This window comes from Pinus tabuliformis, chromosome J, assembly GCF_031772625.1.
Source record: "Pinus tabuliformis cultivar Carrire ecotype Pingquan chromosome J, CPIR1, whole genome shotgun sequence".
Classification (NCBI taxonomy): Eukaryota; Viridiplantae; Streptophyta; class Pinopsida; order Pinales; family Pinaceae; genus Pinus; species Pinus tabuliformis.
In genome coordinates this window covers 1,136,562,876-1,136,585,379 of record NC_142295.1, presented here as the reverse complement: position 1 = coordinate 1,136,585,379, position 22,504 = coordinate 1,136,562,876, and the positions used below count along the sequence as shown (strand labels likewise).

At 40.1% G+C, this 22,504-nt stretch overlaps 1 protein-coding gene across 1 annotated transcript in view; it reads right to left on the bottom strand.

Annotated features, from left to right (window-relative positions):
• GALK (Mevalonate/galactokinase family protein) overlaps positions 1–22,504 on the bottom strand; it is a 359,582-nt gene that overhangs the window by 244,064 nt on the left and 93,014 nt on the right. Inside the window, exon 7 of the mRNA XM_089379121.1 lies at positions 2,782–2,967. Within this exon, the coding sequence (XP_089235247.1) occupies positions 2,782–2,967 (186 nt within the window). The remainder of the gene's footprint in view (positions 1–2,781; positions 2,968–22,504) is intronic.

Genomic DNA, 22,504 nt, shown 5'->3' with positions numbered 1-22,504 from the left:
GCTTATGTATCCCAGGGGATTTAGCATAGCATCTGCTAGAGTGATTCGTGTTTGAGATGGAGACTTTACAGGTTCATGTTTCAGCCTACAAGGACCGTGAGGAGGTCATGGGAGGATGATCATGTAGAGCAGCAGGCTCCTAAGCAGGGGAGCACTCTACAGGTTTTAGGATCTTCAGGAGGTGTAGAGGGATCGAGAGGATCACTGACTTATGGGGTGATAGATACACCGTTCACAAGTTCACTACAAGCCACAGGGATATCTCCATCAGGATCACAGGTTCCAGGAGATGACATTCCCACTCTAGTTCAGGAGGCTACTTCAGGGAAGAGGAAGCCAAGACGGCTTCATGATACCTTGGAGGAAGCACATGAGTCAGTGAGGGAGAGCAGACCACCAGAGAGGTTGGGCGGTTATGTGGCATGTGCAATGGATGACAACATGGTACCAAGAGGTAACCATATCCACTTCAGATATAAGATGGCAGTGGTGAGAAACAGCTTCCTCGGTAAGAGGTAGTGTTGAGAAAAAGGGCACCAAGGATGTGTTTCCTAGTGCTTTAGCCAATTTGCCTAGGAAAACACAGTAAACACCATTTTAGTAAATGACTTTATCAGTAGTTAAAATCATGTGAGGTGACTTTACGAGTTATTAAAGTCACTTTATGAGGTACTTTAATATTATGTACTTTATATTATTAAAGTCACTGTATGTTTATAAACTGACTTTATGAGAAAAAGTGCCCGGTACCTTAAATATTAAATTCATTTTATGTTTTTAAAGTGATTTTATGAGAAAACATACAAGGTACAACTTAAAGTTATAAAGTGACTAGGGAGACTCATTAATGAGCGGGGACACATGAAAAAAGGGGTGAAGTGAGGAAAAGATCTCCATTATTGATCTAGAGGACTGAGATCTAATCTCAGCCCTTAATCAAAAGGGCTAGGGTTCTCTCATCTTAATGAGAACTAAAAAAGGAAAAAGGCATGAGAGGTTACTCATTCTTCATGAGCATTTGTTGGAGAAGAGAAGCAAGGAGGTTGTGAGAGCTTCAAGGAGGCTGAAAGAGCTTCAAGGAGAAAAGGAGGCGGTGAGAGCTTCAAGGAGGCTGAGAGAGCTTCAAGGAGGAGGAGAGACAAAGGCTGTGAGAGCTATTTTGCTGAGGAGAAACAGATCTACCTCCAGCTTCAAGACAGGGCCGAGATTTCAGGCTGGAAAGGAGGCACACATTCCCAGAATTAGCGTGCAGAGATACCAGCACAAAAATCGAGGCTGAGAAGGCTATTTATCCGGCCCAAAATTTGAGATAGTGAGGGCAGAATTCAGCACTGTTTTCAAGGAGATTCCAGTGATTGTTTTGAGCCTGTGTCAGGCTGAAATATGAGGAGAACAGGCCTAAAATTTTAGAGAGGAAACCTGCACGCATTACAAGGAAAAAGACAGCATGACATCATGATTTTTCCTGAAGAAGGAGGCTGTCAGTGGCACATATTTCCAAGCAGAGATTGCTGGAAATGTGGCTCAATTTTCATGGGTTTCAAGTGTTGTCAGTGGCAGGAATTTCTGAGCAGTCCATGTCAAACAATGGCCCAGAAATTGAGACAATGCAGGGAGAGATAAGTAACTCTAAGTTTGTATTTAATGCTGTACAAATTTCTCTGAGAAAAGCAAAAAAATAAAATCTCCTTCACACTGGTTTTTCCCTTGTGTTTCTGCAGGGTCAAAGTTGACCAAAAAAAAAGTGTCTCATTTATGATTTTATGTGTGAATGCTTTTTAAAATTTTCTATCAGCTGAATAGTTAAAATGTTGATGTAGCCTAGCAATGTTTTGTTTTTAATGCATATGAAGTTTATTTATCAGCCATGCTTGTGTTGTGCTGCAGGCATTAAACCATATGCAAGTAAACTGAACTGGAAACGACTAGAGGAATATAAAATTTCTACAATTTTGACAACTTAGATGCCCCTGGATCGCGGCTACTCAAGCCACAGGTTAGGCGTGTCAGTCATCTTAGGACTCACATAACCTAGCAAACAAAAAAGGCACAGGATCAAGGACATTTTAGCATCCACAGTATGGTGATGAGTTCCTTCAACCATATTGGGTATGCCTATCTACCATAGCGAGTAGTGAGGGGAATCCCTGGCAACAATTCGCAACATTCCAGCCTCTGCCAAGTCCCCGAGACAGCTGGAAAAACAGGGAATGCATCCATGTGTAACATGGGTCAGCAGCCAAGTTTCAAAGTGTTTCAGTCTGTTATGGGTAGCCAATGAATAAATATGATAGTAATTTAATTTGTGCTCTGTGATAACCAAATGGGAATTTCATTAATGTATGTCCAAGAATTTAATGCTCAACAGCAAAAGCACAGCAAGATGATCATTAATGGATATAAAAACAGGAGACCAGAAAGAACTTAGAAGATAGAAAACAGGGGAAACAAGCAGAAAGAAAATATGTGTAGAAAACATATATTTCCAGAGGACATCTACATATATATATATATATTTCTCCGCTAAAATTGAATCATGGAAAGCAAATAAAGACATGCATAAGAGCATTACTATCCGTATAGCTAAGAAAGGATGATAATGCAACAAGAACTATGTCAAACCCTAATCTTTCGCCAAAGAAACACACCCGCATAACAAAATGACTCGAAATACAACATCAGGACACAATACATAAAGATATAAAAAAAGCAGAATATAATAAAATTGTTAGAGCATTTAAATATATAAATGCATGTACTTCTTTCTAGTTTATAACTTACAGCAGCCAAACGGCATTCTACAACTCTGTTATTGTAGTTTGTTGCTGCAGTCACTGCTTTCTGTGATTCAGCAAGAGAGTTTGCAATGACAAATGTTCCACCAGAAGGTAACTGCACATCAGTTGCTTGAATTGGATTGAAGTCGATCAATTCAGCAAACCCTGGCTTTGCCATTATTGAAATTGCCTGTGTAAAAAATGAAAATCTCAAACACCTCAATGCATAAATTAAGGGATCACTACCCTTTTATATACTGTAGTCCAGACTCTACATGTAAGTGTATACTGAATATAAAAGAAAATTCTTACAAAACCATCTCACAACTGACATAATTAACATTATAGATTATGCATCTAACTCAGTGGATAAAAGTTCTTAGACACTTTCATATACTCCCTAAAAGGTAATATTATCCATTTCCTACCATCCCTGAGGCATTCGCTGAACTTTAATACAACTGATATAATTAGGATGCATCATTCTAAATGTATTAAAATTTAATACATAACAAAAAATAAATTAAAGAAGAAGAAAAGGACTCTAAGAAACTGCAATATTCCCCCATGTTAAGAAAGACCAAATATTTGGAAGTTCACATTTCCAGTTAGGATTTGCGGCTTATCTACAGGCTGAAATATGTCTATTTCAACTAAATCTTTACATATTTAGGTGGAAGTCTTTAAATATATTTTATGTAGAGCACCATCTGAAAGTGGTATATGTTGAAATTATTGTGAAATTGAAAGACAGTTGAGAGAAAAATATCTGGTTTCATCATACTAACTCCATCTACAAATGCTGCTATATTGTGCAAGATATTCTTGGACAAGTGACTTGGATGGAAGACAGAAAAAATGGATTCTGAACAAAGGAAAGGCCAACAGACAGCACCTGCCACTGTTGCAAGCACTGCCAATTTAGATGTAAACATAGCACTTATGTTCCCTCAGCTGAATTTGAAGAAAATGAAGAGCGTTTTAAATTCCATGAATTCAGAAAATATATTAGCAGCAAGAGTGCCCGTTGGTTGTCCAGCAGCATGTAAATTAAGGAATAATGCAATCATTACTTGGAAAGCTAAAAGTACTCAGGATAAACTAAATATAATATCATTATCTTGGGCTTATTCTATTTTTATTTGAAAAAAATAGTGTGGGAAAAACACTAGGTGCAAAAGGATATGAGCCAGTTAAACAAACACATTTATGTGTTCCAAAATTGTTTATTGCTCAATCATTTCAACTGAAATTTCAAATGCAAAATATTAAGTCTTCCTTTCACTAGTTAGCTACCTACCTACTTTTATCTTGAATGTGGGGCTGGAAGAGAAGGCACAGTTTGAGTGGCCACAGAAGAAAGCGCAGTTTGAGTGGGCAGAGAAGAGGGAAAGCACAGAGCTATTTCGTGTTCTAGCAGGAGGGCAGAGGGTAGGGAGGTTAAACACCAGGGCAGACCCACCCATCTGTTGAAATATGTAACTAGGCTCTTCATCATGACATATGAAATAATGATTTTATGTAATGATGTAAAGAAGAAAAATAAAATTATTTTTGTTATATTTGAGACATGGGTTTGTAGGAATTTACAAGGTAAGTTCCTTAGACAGAACACCAAAGGACAACGCTCACAAATAGATCACAGATCAACACACCAGTATTGTTGACGTGGTTAAAACCCTCGAAGAGGGAAACAGTCCACGGCCTGAGCCAACATGGCCACTTCAAGCAATTTATTAATAAAAGAATGAGAATTTACATAATCTTCTCTCATGAACGGTTACCCTACAAATGACCCTCCATGCTCTTTAAATAAAGATCATGGACCAATCGGGTGTTAAGCCACGGATCAAGTGTTGGTAATACCGAGGAGAGAATGAACCATCGGATCACTTCATGTCTAGAACATATCGTGACCGTCGGATAGTAAGTTACAAAAATACATAGTAAAAAAACACATTTTACCAAACTCTACACTAGACCAAGTTATACTTAACTATTTCCTATGTGTCGGAATATCCTAACATCCCCCCTTAAGAACAACTTGGGATAGGATTGAAGCATGTAAAAATATGACACAATAGGAGAAGGAAGGAGGCACTAGAGCCTATCCCCCCTTAGTGACAACTTCCTGAACTCCAACCATAAATCGAAGTTTAGTAAACTTCGCCTCTGTGAGAGCCTTTGTAAAGATGTCTGCAACTTGATCATCTGTTGAACAATATTGCACTTCAAGAACATGGTCATGAATGAGCTTTCTGATGAAGTGCATCTGTAGTTCAATGTGTTTGTTGCTGATCTGAAAATCACTCGAGTGATCTCAGTTAATTAATTAATGAACGAAGGTATTACAGACTCGTGCTGGTGTCGATCAGATTGCAAAATACACAGACAGTGGAAAATGGAAACCAGTAAGAGAAACACAGTACGAAAATGCAAGAACACAACAAATTAACAAGGAGTTCACCCTATCCTCCAGGGGCTACGTCTCCGATCCAACTTTCAATGGTGGCCTTCTTTTATTGTGTCTTTAAAATGGAGTTTTTACAATGAGGAACTCAATTTGAGTCTCCTGAAACAGATGATGCTTAGTAGGGTGGTTCTTGGATTCCCCAAGCCACTAGAGTGCACAGACTCTTCCTTACCAAGTCTCGACCTCACTGGTCTTAATGGGATGAGTCCAATTTGGTACTCAGTTCCCGACAGATATCCTCTCAGGGATTGCTTGAACCTCTCAAGCCTAGCTCTATCTGCTCGATGTTGCCTTAGGTCAGCTCAGCTCTTTGTTCTCTGCCTCTTATTTCTGTCTCTTCTGTCTCTCGGTCTCGCTGTCTCTTTCTTTCTTACAGTGCTCTCTCTTCTTTCTCTGTTCGTTCATGGCTTAAAGCCAATCCATCCTCTGACTGTTCGCTTCCTCTTCCGCCTCTTCGGATCGCCTGCTGCTATTCGCTTGGAGTTCCCTGCCTCTGCGTCATCGCCACTACGTAACGTCTCACAGGGAAGTGGCCACTTGTCCTCTCACGAACTGCGCCAGCTCTTCCTCAAATGGTTCGGTATTTCGGTTACGTTGTGTAATGATTCATCCGCCAACTCAGCGGTCAAATCGGACTTTAGACTTTTATGTGTCGTCACTTAATTCTCCCTCCAGATCTGGTCATACATCGGGTGCAATCTCCGTCGTTAGATCTGGAGCCCATAGATCCTACGGTGTTCGCTTTTATCGCGCGGTTGACTTGCTCGACCGTTAGCCCGCGATGAGAGGCGGTTTTCTCTCTCATCCACCGGACACGCATCGTATAATGTATGGAATCGCTCGTTCTCCTGCCAAATCCACTTACCGCCCAACATGCCTCCGATATTCCGCCGGTTTTGGAGCGTGGGACCCGCCTTTTGCTTTAGCGCTTTTTCCTACGGTTTCCCGGCTTCCCATGCGACCGAGCGCTCAGGGCTTTTCCTTCTCGAGGGGTTTTGCCCAACGTAAGCGCTAATCACGCATCAGAAACGGCGTCCGTTTTCCGATCCGGACTTCCCAACTGCCAGTTTGCGTCCTGCGCGGTCTCCATGGGCCTCGGTCAACGTGCTTTGACCGAGGTCCTCGTCATTCCTTGCTGGCTACAAACTGCCATTGTTCAGAGGTCCTTCCTTATAGCTCTTTGTTCACAAGTTTTTGAAGTCTGTCCTGATTTGATACAGTCATAGCATTTTGATAATTTTCATGGAATCTAATTCGGATCACGGCCTTCCCACTGAAAAAGCTTTTGGACCACCAGAAGTTGGTTTTCAAGCATCGACTAAGTGAAGGTACAAATGTCTCACTTGTCCAATCTCTATCCACTTTGCACTGCTTGGCTTTGAACCCTTGAGCCCAATTCTAAGGTACTCAACATCTCCCCTGCACGTCGTCCTCACCTTCCTGTCCAGAACTGTGTCTTCTTGCAATTCATTAAGATATTCAGGTAGCAGGTCATCAATAGAAGGCAATTGACCCTGCGCTTCGGGATCCTCAATTAGTGAAGGTTGAAATAATCTCACACAATCTGCATTTATGACTGAGTAGATGTGCATGTAAGCTGGTAGATCAAGGCGAAATCATTCTCACCAATCTTCTCAAATATCTTGAAAGGTCCACACCTGATAGGCTTTAGCTTCTTACCTTCACCATGCATCCTGTCCTTGCTGATATATAGCCAGACTTGGTCACCAACTTGGAAACTATGCTCCATTCGATGCCTATCATGCCTTGCCTTGTATTTGGCTTGGCTCTTTTCCAGCTACTCCTGTACTGCCTGGTGGATCTCTTGGATCTGTTCAATGAACCTAGTTGCCCTGTCCACAGCACTGTGTCCCTCAACTGTGATGTCTTTACCAAAGACAAAATCCAAAGGAGACCTTGGTGTGAAACCAAAACAGGTCTCAAAAGGAGATCTCCATGTAGAATAATGTTTTGCTCTGTTGTAAGCATGTTGCACATAACATAAATGTTCATCCCAAAGCTTAAGATGATTGCTGCAATATCCTCTGAGCAACTAGATCACTGTCCTGTTGGCTAGTTCGGTCTGGCCATCAGTTTGTGGATGAAAAGTTGTGCTTTTCTTCAGTTTGGTGTCCATCAGTTCCCACAAACTTGACCAAAATTTCCCCACAAATCGGGTGTCTCGATCAGATACAATGGAAGTGGGTAATCCAAAATGAACCCATACATGTTGAAAGAACAGTTTTGCAATTTGTTCAGTTGTAATCTGTTTATTACAAAGTATCAAAATACACATTTTGTTGAACCTATCCACAACAACATACAGATAATCATGACCTTTCCTAGATTTAGGTAGTCCTCCAACAAAATCCATGGAAACACTTTGCCAAGGGTGAGAAGGAACTGGTAATGGAGTGTACAAGCTTAGTTTTCTATTGTTGGCCTTGCTTTTGGCACACATAGTACACCCTCTTACATATCTAAAAACTGTCTCGTTCATTTTTTGCCAATAACAAACTCTTTGCAGTTGTGCAACTGTTTTACTTACCCCAAAGTGACCTCATATTAGAGAAGTGTGTGCTTCTCGAATTCTCTTTACTCTTTCATTTGTGAAATGCATAACTTCCCACAATGATATAAAAGTCAGTGCTTTACATGATAATCCAATTCTTCTACTCGTTTGCCTTGACTTAAAGTTGCATATACATCTTTGAAATCTATATCTTGAGCATATTGTTCAATGTAGCTCTCATGTAACACAAAATTATGCTTAAGTATAGTAGATGCATTTATAATGGGTCTAGATAACATATCTACAACTTTATTGTGTATGCCCTTTTTATATCTGATGACTAAATGAAACTGTTGTAGAAAACCCATCCATCTATAGTGTCTTGATTGCTGCAACTTAGTTTGGGAGTGTAGATATTGAAGTGGTTGATGATCAGTATGTATTACTATCTCTTTGCCCATTAAGTAACGTTTCCACTTTTTCACACTCTGTACTAATGCATACAATTCTTTATCATATGTAGGATAGTTAACTACTGCAGAATTAAATGTCTCAGAATGATAACATATGGGTTTACCGTGCTGTATCAACACTGCTCCCATGGCATAGTCACTGGCATCTGTTTGGATCTCAAATGGTCTTTGAAGATCAGGCAGTGCTAGTACAGGTGTTGTACTAATCTTTTCTTTCAAGGTGTCGAAGGCTTTCTGCTGTTTGCCTCCCCACTGAAACACCTTGTTCAATCCTGTTAAAGCATGTAAGGGAGCTGCAACTAAGGAAAAGTTAGAAATGAACTTTCTCCAATATTGTGTTGCTCCTAAGAAGCTTTTAACTTCTGTAGCAGATTTGGGTTTAGGCCAGTTTACAATGACTGCCACCTTAGAGGGATCTATCTTCAATTCACCACCCCTTACTAAATAATTCAAAGATGTTTTGCCAAATTCACATTTTGGGAGTTTAACATAAAGTTTTTCTCTTTTCAAAACATCTAGTGTCTACTTAACATGCTTCAAATGTTCTTCCCATGTTTTGTTAAATATTAGTATGTCATCCAGATACACAATAACAAAATCATCAAGAAAAGGTCTGAGTACATCATTCATTAATCTCATGAAAGTAGCAAGGGCATTAGTTAAGCCAAAAGGCATAACCAGCCACTCATACAATCCCTGCTTTGTTTTGAAAGCAGTCTTCCATGCATCTTTTTCTGTAACCCTGACCTAGTGATATCCACTATGCAAGTCTAGCTTGGAAAAATAAACAACTTCTTTCAATTGATCCAAAAGATCATCTATGCGAGGAAGGGGATAACGATTTTTTATTGTTATCTTATTCAATGCTCGGTAATCAATGCACATTCTCCACGAGCCATCTTTCTTTCTCACCAAAACGATTGGTGACCCACATGGTGATGTGCTAGGTCTGATGAACCCTTTCTCGAGCAACTCCTGCACCTGCTTCTTGATTTCAGCATTCTCTAAAGCGGACAACCTATACATTCCAATGTTAGGGAATGGAGCATCTTGCTGCAAAATAATATCATGCACTATTTCCTTTTTGGGTGGTAGACCTTTAGGTTCTTAAAACAAAATATCATACTCTAAAACAACTCTTTCTAAATCAACTTGTTGCTTAGCATCACAGCCCTCAAATACATTGGTTTTATCAGGTTTCTTTTCCTTTACAACCATCAGTAAGAATTGTTTGCATGAATGTATCATTCGTTTCATCTGCCCTGAGTTTATGACAGTATAATTATTCTTGAGCTTGTGAGCTCTTACAAAGTATTCGATTCCATCTTTAACAAGTAGATACTTGTTCTCAGCTCTATAGAAAATAGTTTTTTTGTCATACAAGTAAGGACTTCCTAAAACAATTCCACATATATCCAAAGGAATTATGTCTAACTCAACCTCATCTACAAATGTTGACCCAAAAGACAACTTGAGTTTGCATTGTCTAGTCACTTGTAGTTGTGCTTTATCATTTAACCATCCTAATGGGTATGGTTTCTTGTGAGGTGTAGTCACTAATCCCAGCGTCTTTACAATTGCTTCAGAAATTAAATTTACTTGTAAGCCACTATCAAACAAAGTATCAATCTTTTGATGTTTGGAAACAACTCGAATATGGAAAAGCTCATGTCTTTTTCTCTCATTTTCTTCATCAATAGTAGATTGTGCAAAATTACTAGTAGATGCTTCTGAATTCTTACCTTTTATACTTGTGGCTGCAATAATTGTTTCATCTCCTGAGTCTGACCCCAAATCTTTCTGGATAACTGCAGCAGTCTTCTTCTTCTTGCCCTCGAACTTCTTAGGTCTCAGCTCCGGATGCAGAATCCAACAATGCTCATCATCATGCCCATCCTTCTTACAGTGAGTGCATGAAGGCTTGCTTTTCTGTGCAGTGTTAGCCTTCCTTGCTTTCCATTTATGTTTTCTTTTCTCCTTATTCTTGCTTGCAGTGGGTTGGGATGATCCCCCAACTTCTGGACTTCCATTCTTTCCTCTAGCCTCTAGATGAGTAGCTTGAACAGATACCTCATCTATACTAATAGGATTAAACATGAGGATAGTGTGCCTCATGTAGCTATGTAGACCACCAATGTACTTCAACAAAGTCTCAGGTGAGTCTAATGAGATTCCTAGAATCAATGCTTTCTTTCGGAATTCTTGGGTGTATCCTTGTACACTTTGCCCTTTCAATTGTCGAAGAGTTTGCCAGCTCATCATGGTTTGCTGCATATAGGCCAATGAATAGAACTACTTTTTGATTGCAGAAACAAATTCACTCCAGACAAAAATAGTCTTAGCATGTCTCTTCATGTCAGCTTGGGTCCTGCCTTCCCACCAAACCAAGGTAATGCCTCCACGGCGTAGGCTTGCCAGCTAAATCTTGCTCTTGTCTGAGTCGATACTCTGCACTCTGCAATAAACATCAATTTGTCTAATCCAATTGTCCAGCTTTTCTGCATTCAACTCTCCATCATATATAGGTAAATCAAATTTAACATCTAGTTTAATCAAAGATGCCTTCTTTTTATGTTCAGGGCTATTAGGAGGTGTGAGAAAGCTTTCTTCTTTCCCTTTGCCTTTTGAGTGGTCATGGAAGTGAGACTCATCTTCTCCTTTGTCTTGTTTGGAGCCTAATGAATCTTCATCCTTGTGTTTTCTAAAGTCCCTATACATTTCCTCTACCATGGACTTTATGGCTAGGAAACTATCTATGAATTGAGGGTCTGGCCCCATAGAACCTTCTTCTGACATTGTCTTCCCAATTTCAGGATTAGTTTCGACCAACTCTCCTTCTCCTAATTTGAGCTTTGATCTAGTTAGCATTCACAGTTAAATCCAACACAAGCTTGTCTAACCTTAACAGCCTTGAGCTCTGATACCACTTGATCTGAAAATCACTCGTGAGTGATCTCAATTAATTAATTAATTAATGAAGGTATTACAGACTCATGTGTTGGTGTGTGTCTATGTTATCTTCGGCAACGGATCGATCAGATTGCAAAATACACAGACACTAGAAAATGGAAACCAGTAAGAGAAACACAGTAAGCAAATGCAAGAACACAACAAATTAATAAGGAATTCGCCCTATACTCCAGGGGCTACGTCTCCGGTCCAGCTTTCAGTGGTGGCCTTCTTTTATTGTGTCTTTAAAACAGAGTTTTTACAATGAGGAGCTCAATTTGAGTCTCCTGAAACCTAAGTTGCACGAAACGGGGAAACGGGGAAGCGAAACGAAACGCGACCTCCCCAAATTTTGGAAACGGGGAAACGCGAATATATATAATAATATATATATATATATATATATATATATATATATAATATATATATATATATTAAAAACATTTAAAAATTATTAATATATATATGTGCAAGACTGCAATCATAAAGCATTAATGATACATTTACTTAAACATTTTAACATTAAGATTAAATTTACATCACAATGATCACATTTACTCATGAGTCATCACATAATGAAAATAAAAATATAGGAACTGGAAAATCCAAAATCAGCCTTTATTTATATTAGTATATGAGGCTGCAAGTACAATAAAGACTATAAGGCTGCAAGAACTATAGAGACAAGTCACAAAAGACTAATCCTCATCATAAAAATCCTCATCAAAAATAGAAGCAGCAGAATGCTCAACAGTGGATGGTGGTGCTGAAGAAGATGATGCACCAATTCCACTTCCAGAATCCTCCTCAATATTCAGGGCAGCAAGAGAGAGATCCAAATCAGGATTTTCTGCATCCACATCCCATTCTTTAGAAGGACCACTGTTGTATTCTGGACCCCTACGAGATGCAAGGCGAAGGTTGGAGTGCACATAAACAAGATCCTCTGCTTTCTGTGAGCCCAACCTATTGCGCTTCACAGAATGAATAAAACCATAAGTGCTCCAATTCCTTTCTGCTAATGAAGAGCTTGCCACTTGTGAAAGAATACGAATGGCAAGGCTTTGCAAATGTACACCATTTGCTCCATGACAAATCCACCACCTAACTGGATTCATGGTGCTTCTCTCCTCCAAAGCTGATATATCTGCATAATCATCTATTCCTGCAGCAAAACTGGCAAATTCCTCCTTTACCTCCCTATGTAGGTGAGAAGGAAACATTCTCATTAGTGCTTTTTTCACCCCAGTAGCCACCTCTCTATCCTTATGGGGTGCCTTCCTCTTCCCATTGCTTTTAGCAATAAGCTCCTCATCATAAAATTTGGGGTTCAAAGCATGTGCTAAAGTGTGCAATGGTGTATTGAAATTGTTCCACCTGTCAAAAATGATTTTCTTGATCAAACCAGCAAAATGATCATCAACAAACAGAAGTTGTGGAGACTCCTGCGAAATGATTTCCATAGTTTTCTCAACCATGGAATCCATGCCATCATATACCTCTCCCAAGAAAGGTTGGTCAGTGTCAGCACTCCGGAGAAGCTCAAATGCAGGGGTTGTGAACTTTAGCAAGAAATCTACCTTGCTCCACCAATCCTCATCAAGGCACAATCTACGCACCATAGATCCCCGCTCTGAATCTGCTTGTCTCCACTCAATCCACAGTTGACTCACCACCATAGAAACTAATGCATGCTTAACCTCAACAAGGCGGCGCAACATCACGAAGTTTGAGGCATATCTTGTCTCAGCAACTTTTAACAACTCCAATTTGGAGTACTCTCGAAATATGGCCTGAGACTGGTGGTGGTTGGTGATGAATTTGATAATCTCCCTTGCATCCCCTGTGACTTCCTTTATCCAGGAAACTTTGTTGTCGATCTCCTCTAAGATCAGATTCAGATTATGGACAATGCATGGTGTCCAAAATATGTGGTCATACCTCCCCTCAATAATCAAACCTGCAGCTTTGCAAACTGGTGCATTATCCGTGATAACTTGCACCACCCTGTTAGCCCCTATTTGTTCAATAGCTTTTATAATAATATCAGCAATGAACTGTGCATCTTTCACCTCTCCTGAGCAGTCTTCTGCCTTGATAAACATTGCTCCTTTGGGGGAAGTGGCAATGATATTTATCAATGGTCTGCGCCTCATATCTGTCCAACCATCTGAGACTATGGTAACCCCAGAGCTACTCCAGGAAGAACGAATTGGAGCTAAAACGTCCTCCACAAGTTCCTTCTCATTTTTTAGAAGCTGGGTTCTGACTTTCTCATAGTTGGGCCCCTTGTACCCTTGAGGAGCTTTGTTAACTGCCCTCAACATATCTTGCCAGTAAGGAGAGCGAACAACATTGAATGGGATACCACATGCATAAATGCACCTGGCAACTCTGGAATCAGCTTCTTCTCTTGCTTGCACATTCACCAATCTAGCAATTCTGCTATCCTGAACTGATTGGGATGCCCCTGAGCCTCTGGTATGTTTGGGTGCTGCTTGTTCATGTTCTTGACTGTGACCCAGACCACCTCTCCTCTTTCTTGCTTCAACTACAATCCTTGGCTCAATGTTAGATGTAGCCTGAGTATGCTCATCATGCCTCCTCTTAGTACCATCCGCCTCATCTTGCTCTCTTTGATATGCCCTCCTTACCAACGGATCTGCTGTTTTTGTGCAACCCAGAATCCCCTGTCCTCCTCCATGCAACAGATGCGCCTTCACTCTTGGGTAGGAGCCCTTGTACGTAATATTGCAAAGAGTGCATTGCCATTCCCATGAGCCACCACCTCCACATTTTTGAAGCTTCACCACATGCCTCCAAAGAGGATAATATTCAGCCCTTGGGTTGGCCCTAGGGTTTGAAGTTGCAGCTGCACTTTGGCTGGAAGCCATTGCTGCAAAAATAAATTAAAAAAACAAATCTGTAAATAATAAATTTATAAAAACGTTTTTCATATTTTTGGCTGTATAAACCCTAGAAAAATTAAAGAAATAGTAAGAAAAAAACTAACAAATAAATGTGGCTTACCCAAATTAATTATCTGTGGCTGAATCTACCCTAAAATGCCAGAAAAGAGGAGAAATATGGCTGTAGCTGAGCCAAATCTGCTGCAAAAATAAATTTAAAAAACAAATCTATAAATAAAAAACGTTTTTCAGCAATTTAGCTGCATAAACCCTAGAAAAATTGAAGAAATAGTAAGAAAAACCTAACAAAATGAATGTGGCTTACCCAAATTAATTTTCTGTGGTTGAAACTACCCGGAAATGCCAGAAAAGAGAAGAGAAATATGGCTGTAGCTGAGCCAAATCTGCTGCTACAGAAATCTCTTGCTGAAATCTCCTTCTCTTGCTGCTGAAATCTCTTTCTCCCACTGCTGAAATCTACTTTGCTCAATGCTCAAAACACCAGCTACTGAAACAACTGCCAATCTCCAAGAGAAACTCCTCGCTGAATAGTGTGATGAGAGAATGAGAGGCACTGCTCTTTTATAACTTTAGAAATGGTTTCTAGAAGTGATTAGAAACCCTAAAATAAATTAAAAACTAATTAGGAAAAAAAAAATTTAAAAAACAAGTATTTTTTTGTGGGAAACGGGGCCCGTACGGCGTGGAAACGAGTTTCCGTCCGTACGGGCGCGTTTCCATTTCGGGAAACGCGCCCGTACGGACGAAAACTCGTTTCCACGCCGTACGGTACGGGGAAACTCGTTTCCGTTTCGTTTCCGTACGGAAACGGACCCCTACCCAGCGTTTCCTGCAACTTAGCCTGAAACAGATGATGCTTAGTAGGGTGGTTCTTGGATTCCCCAAGCCACTAGAGTGCACAGACTCTTCCTTACCAAGTCGCGACCTCACTGGTCTTAATGGGACGAGTCCAATTTGGTACTCAGTTCCCAACAAATATCCTCTCAGGGATTGCTTGAACCTCTCAAGCTTAGCTCTATCTGCTCGATGCTGCCTTAGGTCAGCTCAGCTCTCTGTTCTCTACTTCTTGCTTTTGTCTCTTCTGTCTCTCGGTCTCACTGTCTCTTTCTTTCTTACAGTGCTCTCTCTTCTTTGTCTGTTCATTCATGGCTTAAAGCCAATCCATCCTTTGACTATCTGCTTCCTCTTCCGCCTCTTCGGATCGCCTGTTGTTGTCCGCTTGGAGTTCCATGCCTCTGCGTCATCGCCACTGCGCAACGTCTCACAGGGAAGTGACCACTTGTTCTCTCACGAACTGCGCCAGCTCTTCCTCAAACAGTTCGGTATTTCGGTTACGCTGTGTAATGATTCAATCGCCAACTCAACGGTCAAATCGGCCTTTAGACTTTTATGTGTCGTCACTTAATTCTCCCTCCAGATCCGGTCATACATCGGGTGAAATCTCCGTCGTTAGATCTAGAACCCACAGATCCTACGGTGTTCACTTTTACCACGCGGTTGACTTGCTCGACCGTTAGCCAGCGATGACAGGCGGTTTTCTCTCTCATCCGCTAGACACGTCGTATAATGTATGGAATCGCTCATTCTCCTACCAAATCCGCTTACCACCCAACATGCCTCCAATATTCCGCCGGTTTTGGAGTGCGGGACCTGCCTTTTGCTTTAGCGCTTTTTCCTACTGTTTCCCGGCTTCCCATGCGACCAAGCGCTCGGGGCTTTTCCTTCTTGAGGGGTTTTGCCCAGCGTAGCGCAAGCGCTAATTGCGCATTAGAAATGGCCTCCGTTTTCTGATCCAGACTTCCCAACTGCCAGTTTGTGTCCTGCACGGTCTCCATGGGCCTCGGTCAGCGCGCTTTGACTAAGGTCCTCGTCGTTCCTTGCTGGCTACAAACTGTCACTGTTTAGAGGTCCTTCCTGATAGCTCTTTGTTCACAAGTTTTTGAAGTTTGTCCTAATTTGATACAATCATAGCATTTTGATAATTTGCATGGATCCAATTTGGATCAGTTGCGCTGATGTTGGACTGGATCTTTGCATAGTTGAATGGCACTTTGATTATCACACCAAAGTGTAGTCGGATGTTGTTGCTAAAAGCCAGACTCTGACAGGATCTGACGAAGCCACAGGGCCTCCTTACTAGCTTCTACGGCACCACAATATTCTGCTTCTACAGAAGAAAGAGAAATGGCACTTTGTTTCTTGCAAGCCCATGTAATAGTTTCTGAACCAAGAGTGAACACATAACTTGCAGTAGACTTCCGATCATCAGGGTCACCAGCCCAATCGGAATCAGTCAAACCAAACTATAGAAGAGATGCTTCTGCACTGTAATGAATCCCAAATTGAACTATACCTCGAACATAACAAAGTATTCTTTTCGCTGCTTTCCAATGACTTTCATGTGGGTTTTGCATAAACCGAGCAATAAGGAAGTACAAGTGACTGAAAGTTTGGCTCCATACTGAAAGGGAGAAGGGGTTGGCTTACAGTCTTCCACGTGAAAATGGCGTAGAATATCACATGCATACTTGGACTGGGAAAGGGAAATACCTTCCTTGGATTGCAAGACTTGAAGACCAAGAAAATAATGCAAGTGTCCTAAGTCTGTCATTTCAAACTTCTTTTTAAGGCTGGACTTCACATGGTTTATAAGGTTGGGATCACTACCAGTAGGATAAGATCATCAACATAAAGAACAAGAATGATAAGAGACTTGCCCACTTTCTTGGTCTAGACAGTATTGTCAGAATGACACCTAGAAAAGCCAATTTATAAAAGAAAGCTATCCATTTTGGCATACAAAGCTCGAGGGGCTTGATTGAGACCATAAAGGGATTTCTTAAGCAAACATACAAGGCTGGAGTCTGTTTGTATAAAGCCAGTAGGTTGTTCCATATAGATTTCTTCATGCAAGTCTCCATGCAAGAAGGCAGATTTAACATCCATCTGATGAACTTCCCATTTGAAAGAGGTAGCAAGGGAAAGAAAAAGGCCGATAGAGTTCATTTTGGAAACAAGGGAGAAGGTTCCAGTATAGTCAATGCCTTCAACTTGTGAAAAACCCTTAGCAACAAGACGAGCTTTATGTTTATCAACTTTTCCATCTGGGCCATACTTGGTTCTGTAAACCCACTTGCATCTAACAAGTTTTCGTCCCTTTGGAAGAGGAACAAGATCCCATGTATCATTTGTCAATAATGAACGATATTCTTCATTCATAGTTGCGTCCCAATCTGGATGGCCTGAAGCTTCTGCAAAGGTGTTAGTGTCATAATTAGCTAAAGCTTGAGCTAGTAAAGAAGAGACTCTATCGAACTGAGAACGTGTACGTCGCTGATCTGTAGGATCACTGGCAAGAGCACCTGTTGCATCCCGAGTAGCACGAACCCATTTTGGAAGCTGAGGAGCTAACAGAGGATCCTGAGAAGGTGGGGGAGGATTGTCATCCTCACTGTCGTCATCTGAAGAAGAAATATTTTCAGAAGTATAAGGGATAGAGAGAGGTGGCACATCCGCCAAACTAGGCTCATAGGCCGATATATTTTGAGCAAACTTTACATCTTCAGAATATCCAACAAAAATACATTTTTCACTCTTAGGTTCTAAAGCTTTATGTTTCTCATCTAGAATATGGGCCTATGCTTCACTTCCAAAAACACAAAAGTGACTTACATCTGGTTTAATTGAACTCCATGCTTCTTCTAGAGTGATATTCTTTAAAACCTTAGTAGGAGTGTGATTTATTATGTAATTTGCACAGTTAATTGCTTCTGCCCAAAAATTAAGATTAAGTCCTTTAGATTAAAGCATACAATTAGCCATTTCTTTTAAGGTGCGATTCTTCCTCTCAGCTACACCATTTTGTTGTGGAGTATATGGAACAGTATGTTGCATTTGAATTCCATTCTCAGTGCAAAAGTTGATGAATTTGTTGTTAACATATTCTCCGCCATTATCAGATCTTAGCTTAAGAATTTGATGTCCAGATTGTTTTTCAACAAAGGTCTTAAAGGCCAAGAACATGTTAAATACTTCACTCTTGAGTTTTAAGAAGTATACCAAGTGCGTCTGGATAAATCATCAATGAAAGTTAAGAAATACTTGTAGCCAGAGAATGAAACAACTAGAAGTGGACCACATAAATCACTATGCACAAGTTGTAAAGAGGATGAGGCGTGCCACGAGGCACGTTTTTCAAAACTATCCTGATGATGTTTTCCGAGTACACATCTAGAACAAACACCATCTCTGCAAGATACCATTGGAAGACCTGTCACCATATTTTCTTTACATAGATTCTGAAGGGAGCAATAGTTTAAGTGACCAAATCGCTCATGCCAAAGTTTGCTCACTTCATCATTATGAGCAACAAATACCAAGGGAATATTTGATGACCCAAAGTTGTTAAACTTATACAACCTTGTAGAATCATCAGCAATGCCAGTATCTAAAATCTGTCTAGGATCTCTTAGGTCCTTAATTACAACATCGTGAGGTGAAAATTCAACGATTTTACCTTCACCTGAATGAGTTATCTGATATATAGATATAAGGTTGCAGGATAAGGTTGGAACACATAATACATCATTGAATTGACCATTGTCTATATGAACAGTTCCAGTCCCTACAACACTAAGAGATCTATCATCACCAACATATATATTTCTGGTGTTACAATCATTTAAAGAAGAAAACATGGCTTTGTTTTTGGCCATGTGATAAGAAGCTCCAGAATCAATGAGCCACTCATGAGAATGAGAAGAAGAAAAAGATACATTTAGTGCATATCCAGACCGGGATGCTTGACAAACACATGCAGAAAGTGTTATTCCTGAAGATGAAGTTGAAGTTGTTGAGTGCTCCAAACAGATGTTATGCTTCTTCATTGCTACTTCCAAGGCTTCCATCTTCTTAAAGCATTTGGATTCTAAGTGGCCATCTTGATTACAAAAGTGGCAATGTCTATCAGTCTTCTTCCCTTTGTTTTTATTTGCCTTATCATTTTGTTGAAATGATTTTTCATTTTGAGACTAAAATGGCTTAGGACCCTTGTTTGGTTTAGGACCATTCTTTTTAGGATACGGCTTCTTAGGATTCTTTGAATTTGGTTGCTGCTGGGCGGCTAAGGCTTTCTTAGAAGAGTTTCCAAGATTAAAAAGACCAAGATGTAAGAGTTTTTCTTGTTCTCTTATTAAAGAATCACAAAAAGCATCAAAGGAAGGGGACTTGTAGTCTTGTCCTTGAGAAATAAAGGCTTCTCTTGTAGAATGGAAGGTGGCAACAAACACAGAGTAGGCTGGTCCCAACTTAGTAAGAATGGAATAGATAAGGTTACCATCTTCTTTTTTAACCTTAACACCTTACAAGAGAAGTCTAAGGGTCTTGAACTTGGACAAAAAATCTTCAATGGGAGAAAAATTATTGGGGTCCAATGTAAGCAACTCATTTTCAAGTTGATGGGCTCTAAGTTCATTTCTAATTCCAAAAACTTTAGTGATCTGTTTCATTGCTTCATTAGGAGTATCAAGTTCTGCGATATGGAATCTAAGGTCTGCAGAAATAGACATCCCTATCAACCCACGTGCTTAATCTTGCCTATTTTCCCATTTGGCTGCCTTATCTTCATCTTTCGGTTTGGTTTCTTGGCCTGAGGCTATTTTGTAAAGACCTTTACTTCTAAGTAAATCCACAATGTAGGACCACCATTGGAAGTAGTTGGTGCCGTCAAGAATAACTTGGCACGGACTTTCCATTTTAACAGAAACTAAAGCTATAGACGCTGAAACTAAGTGTTCCAATGGAAAGATTTCGAAAATTAAGCTGATTCAAAAAAAAGGGCTTTGAAAACGGCTTCCGGATGAAGAAATAATGGCTTTTTGAAGAAAAGTTGTTGAAGATGCCAACGAAGTGCGGGAATGTGCGGAAATGAATGACAATGTTATATTTAAAAAAAATCCGCCTCCTTTCCAAACTTAATCTAATTAGCTCAACAAAAAGAAAGACTTGAACTCAAGACCTCTACTCTCATAAAGTAGCTTTGGACCAAGTGAGCTAGATTAAAAGGTTAGTAATTTTTGGAAAAAAAGAAGGGGGGGAGGGGTTTTTAGTCACTGAAGCTTTGGGGTGCGTGCTTACTTGAGAAAGCTCTTTTTTTGCCTACAAAACAAAAAACACAAAACCCAACACAGACATACAAAAAAAACAAACCTTACGGCTTGAAGTTAACTTTACCTGGAAACTAGATATTTTCCTCAATGTTTCTAATTTTCCGAGATCACAATAAGGCGCAACGGAAAAGAACATACGCATGAGCAAAATCCTTCCTTTCTGTTTCTGATTTGCTCAGATCGCACAGAGTCGCGGGGCAAAGACCATACGCAGAAATGAAAGGTATAGATCCGGTAATAAAAAAACAAAGAGTAAATAAACCAAAATAAATAGAGAGAAAATAACTAAAAACTGCAAATAAAAACTGTATACCTCCAGATCTTAAAAATGACGTAGCTAGGGCTACCGGAAGCCTTTTTGTGTCAAACAAAAGGGGTTCCTCACTGCAACAGATGCTCCTAACACAATAGAGCAGTCCTCTCGGCCCGAAAGCAGTTAGTAACAATAGATCTACGAAACAACAGTCGAATGCAGTTCTACCGGCTTCAGATTTGGATCACCAACGGATGCGGCCCTCAATAACTCTGATACCATGTAGGAATTTATAGGGTAAGTTCCTCAGACAGAACACCAAAAGACACCGCTCACAAACAAATCACAGATCAATACACCAGTATTGTTGACGTGGTTAAAACCCTCAAAGAGGGAAACAGTCCATGGCCTGAGCCAATGCGTTCACTTCAAGCAATTTATTAATAAAAGAATGAGAATTTACATAAGCTTCTCTCATGAACAGTTACCCTACAAATGACCCTCCATGCTCTTTAAATAGAGATCATGGACCAATTGGGTGTTAAGCCACGGATCAAGTGTTCATAATGCCGAGGAGAGAATGCACCGTCGGATCACTTCATGTCTAGAACATATCGTGACCGTCAGATTGTAAGTTACAAAAGTACATAGTAAAGAAACACACTTTACCTAAATCTACACTAGACCAAGTTATACTTAACTATTTCCTATGTGTCGGAATATCCTAACAGGGTTTCATGCTCAAAGAATTTTATTTTATAGGTCAAAACTCCCATTGAGAGCTTCTAGGGCTTATGAGTCATTGTCATGTATGGAAGACCCTTCTTGGGCATGTTACATATTGTAAGAAAAAATTATTTGAGTCAGAGTCAAGTAAAATAACCCTCCAAGACCTTGTCAAATGCTAATAGTCAAGTCGGCCGACAAAGGAGCAATTCAGTGTCTCTAGAAGATGAAGTCGGCCTATTTGAGGGCTCAAAGAGGGCTATATAAAGTTGAACTCGGCCTCACTCAAGGAGAGAGTATTCAAGCAAGAAAAAAAAGTTTGATCTAAGCAAGAAAGAAGTCTATTACCCAGCGAAGAATGAAGGAAGAAAAGCGAAGTGTTTTCTAATCTGTTTTGGGCTAATATTCCTCCACACGTGTGAAGACTAGGTCATCATCTTGGAGCAGATGAAGCCAAAAATTGCAATCCCTCAAAGAAGTTGAAGTTTGGGTCAAGGAAGGTCAATTTGGCAAGCCGAATTGTCAAGAGGAGAAGAGAAGGCCAAGCGAAGTCAGAAAGAGGCAAATCGAACCATATTCCAGCCACACGTGTGACCTAGGGTTTCTGCAATAGAAGCTAAAATTGCAGGTCTGCAACAGCTAGCTAAAAATTCTAAGTTAGGGCTTGTTACCACTCAAACTAGCAAAGGATCTAAAGGGGATTCCTAAAGGGTCAAATGCGAGACCAAGGGAAACAAATGGAGACTTAGCCCACTGTCACCTCAGCTAAGGCTCCCTACTATTTACGGACTTTCACCGATGGGAGGATACCCGGTATATATATGGAGTCACAAATGAAGGATAAATCAACAAATGGATATAAAGTGACCCAAACAATCCCTTTCCAGAAGAGGGTCAAAAATGGAGTTTTGTTGCTTTTTAAGAACGCTACAATCTCTTCTAGGAGAAGGATGTGGGGATTTGAGGGTTAGGTTTAGGGAATATAACTTGTTTAAGAGTTTCCAAATCCCTAAAATCCTTATTGAAATCCCCTGAATGGATTTAAAATTTTAATGTTAAAAATATTTGCACAATCTATGAAGAAATTTTAGAGAAGCATTTCGGCAGTAAGAATCTGTTCTTATTTTCACTTCAGCAATATCAATGTAATTATGAACTCCAGGTTTCTTGAAAATATTTGAATTCCTCTTTAATTTACATTCATTCGCTATGTTATTGTCAGTTCCTTGACAGAAGTGCTTTAA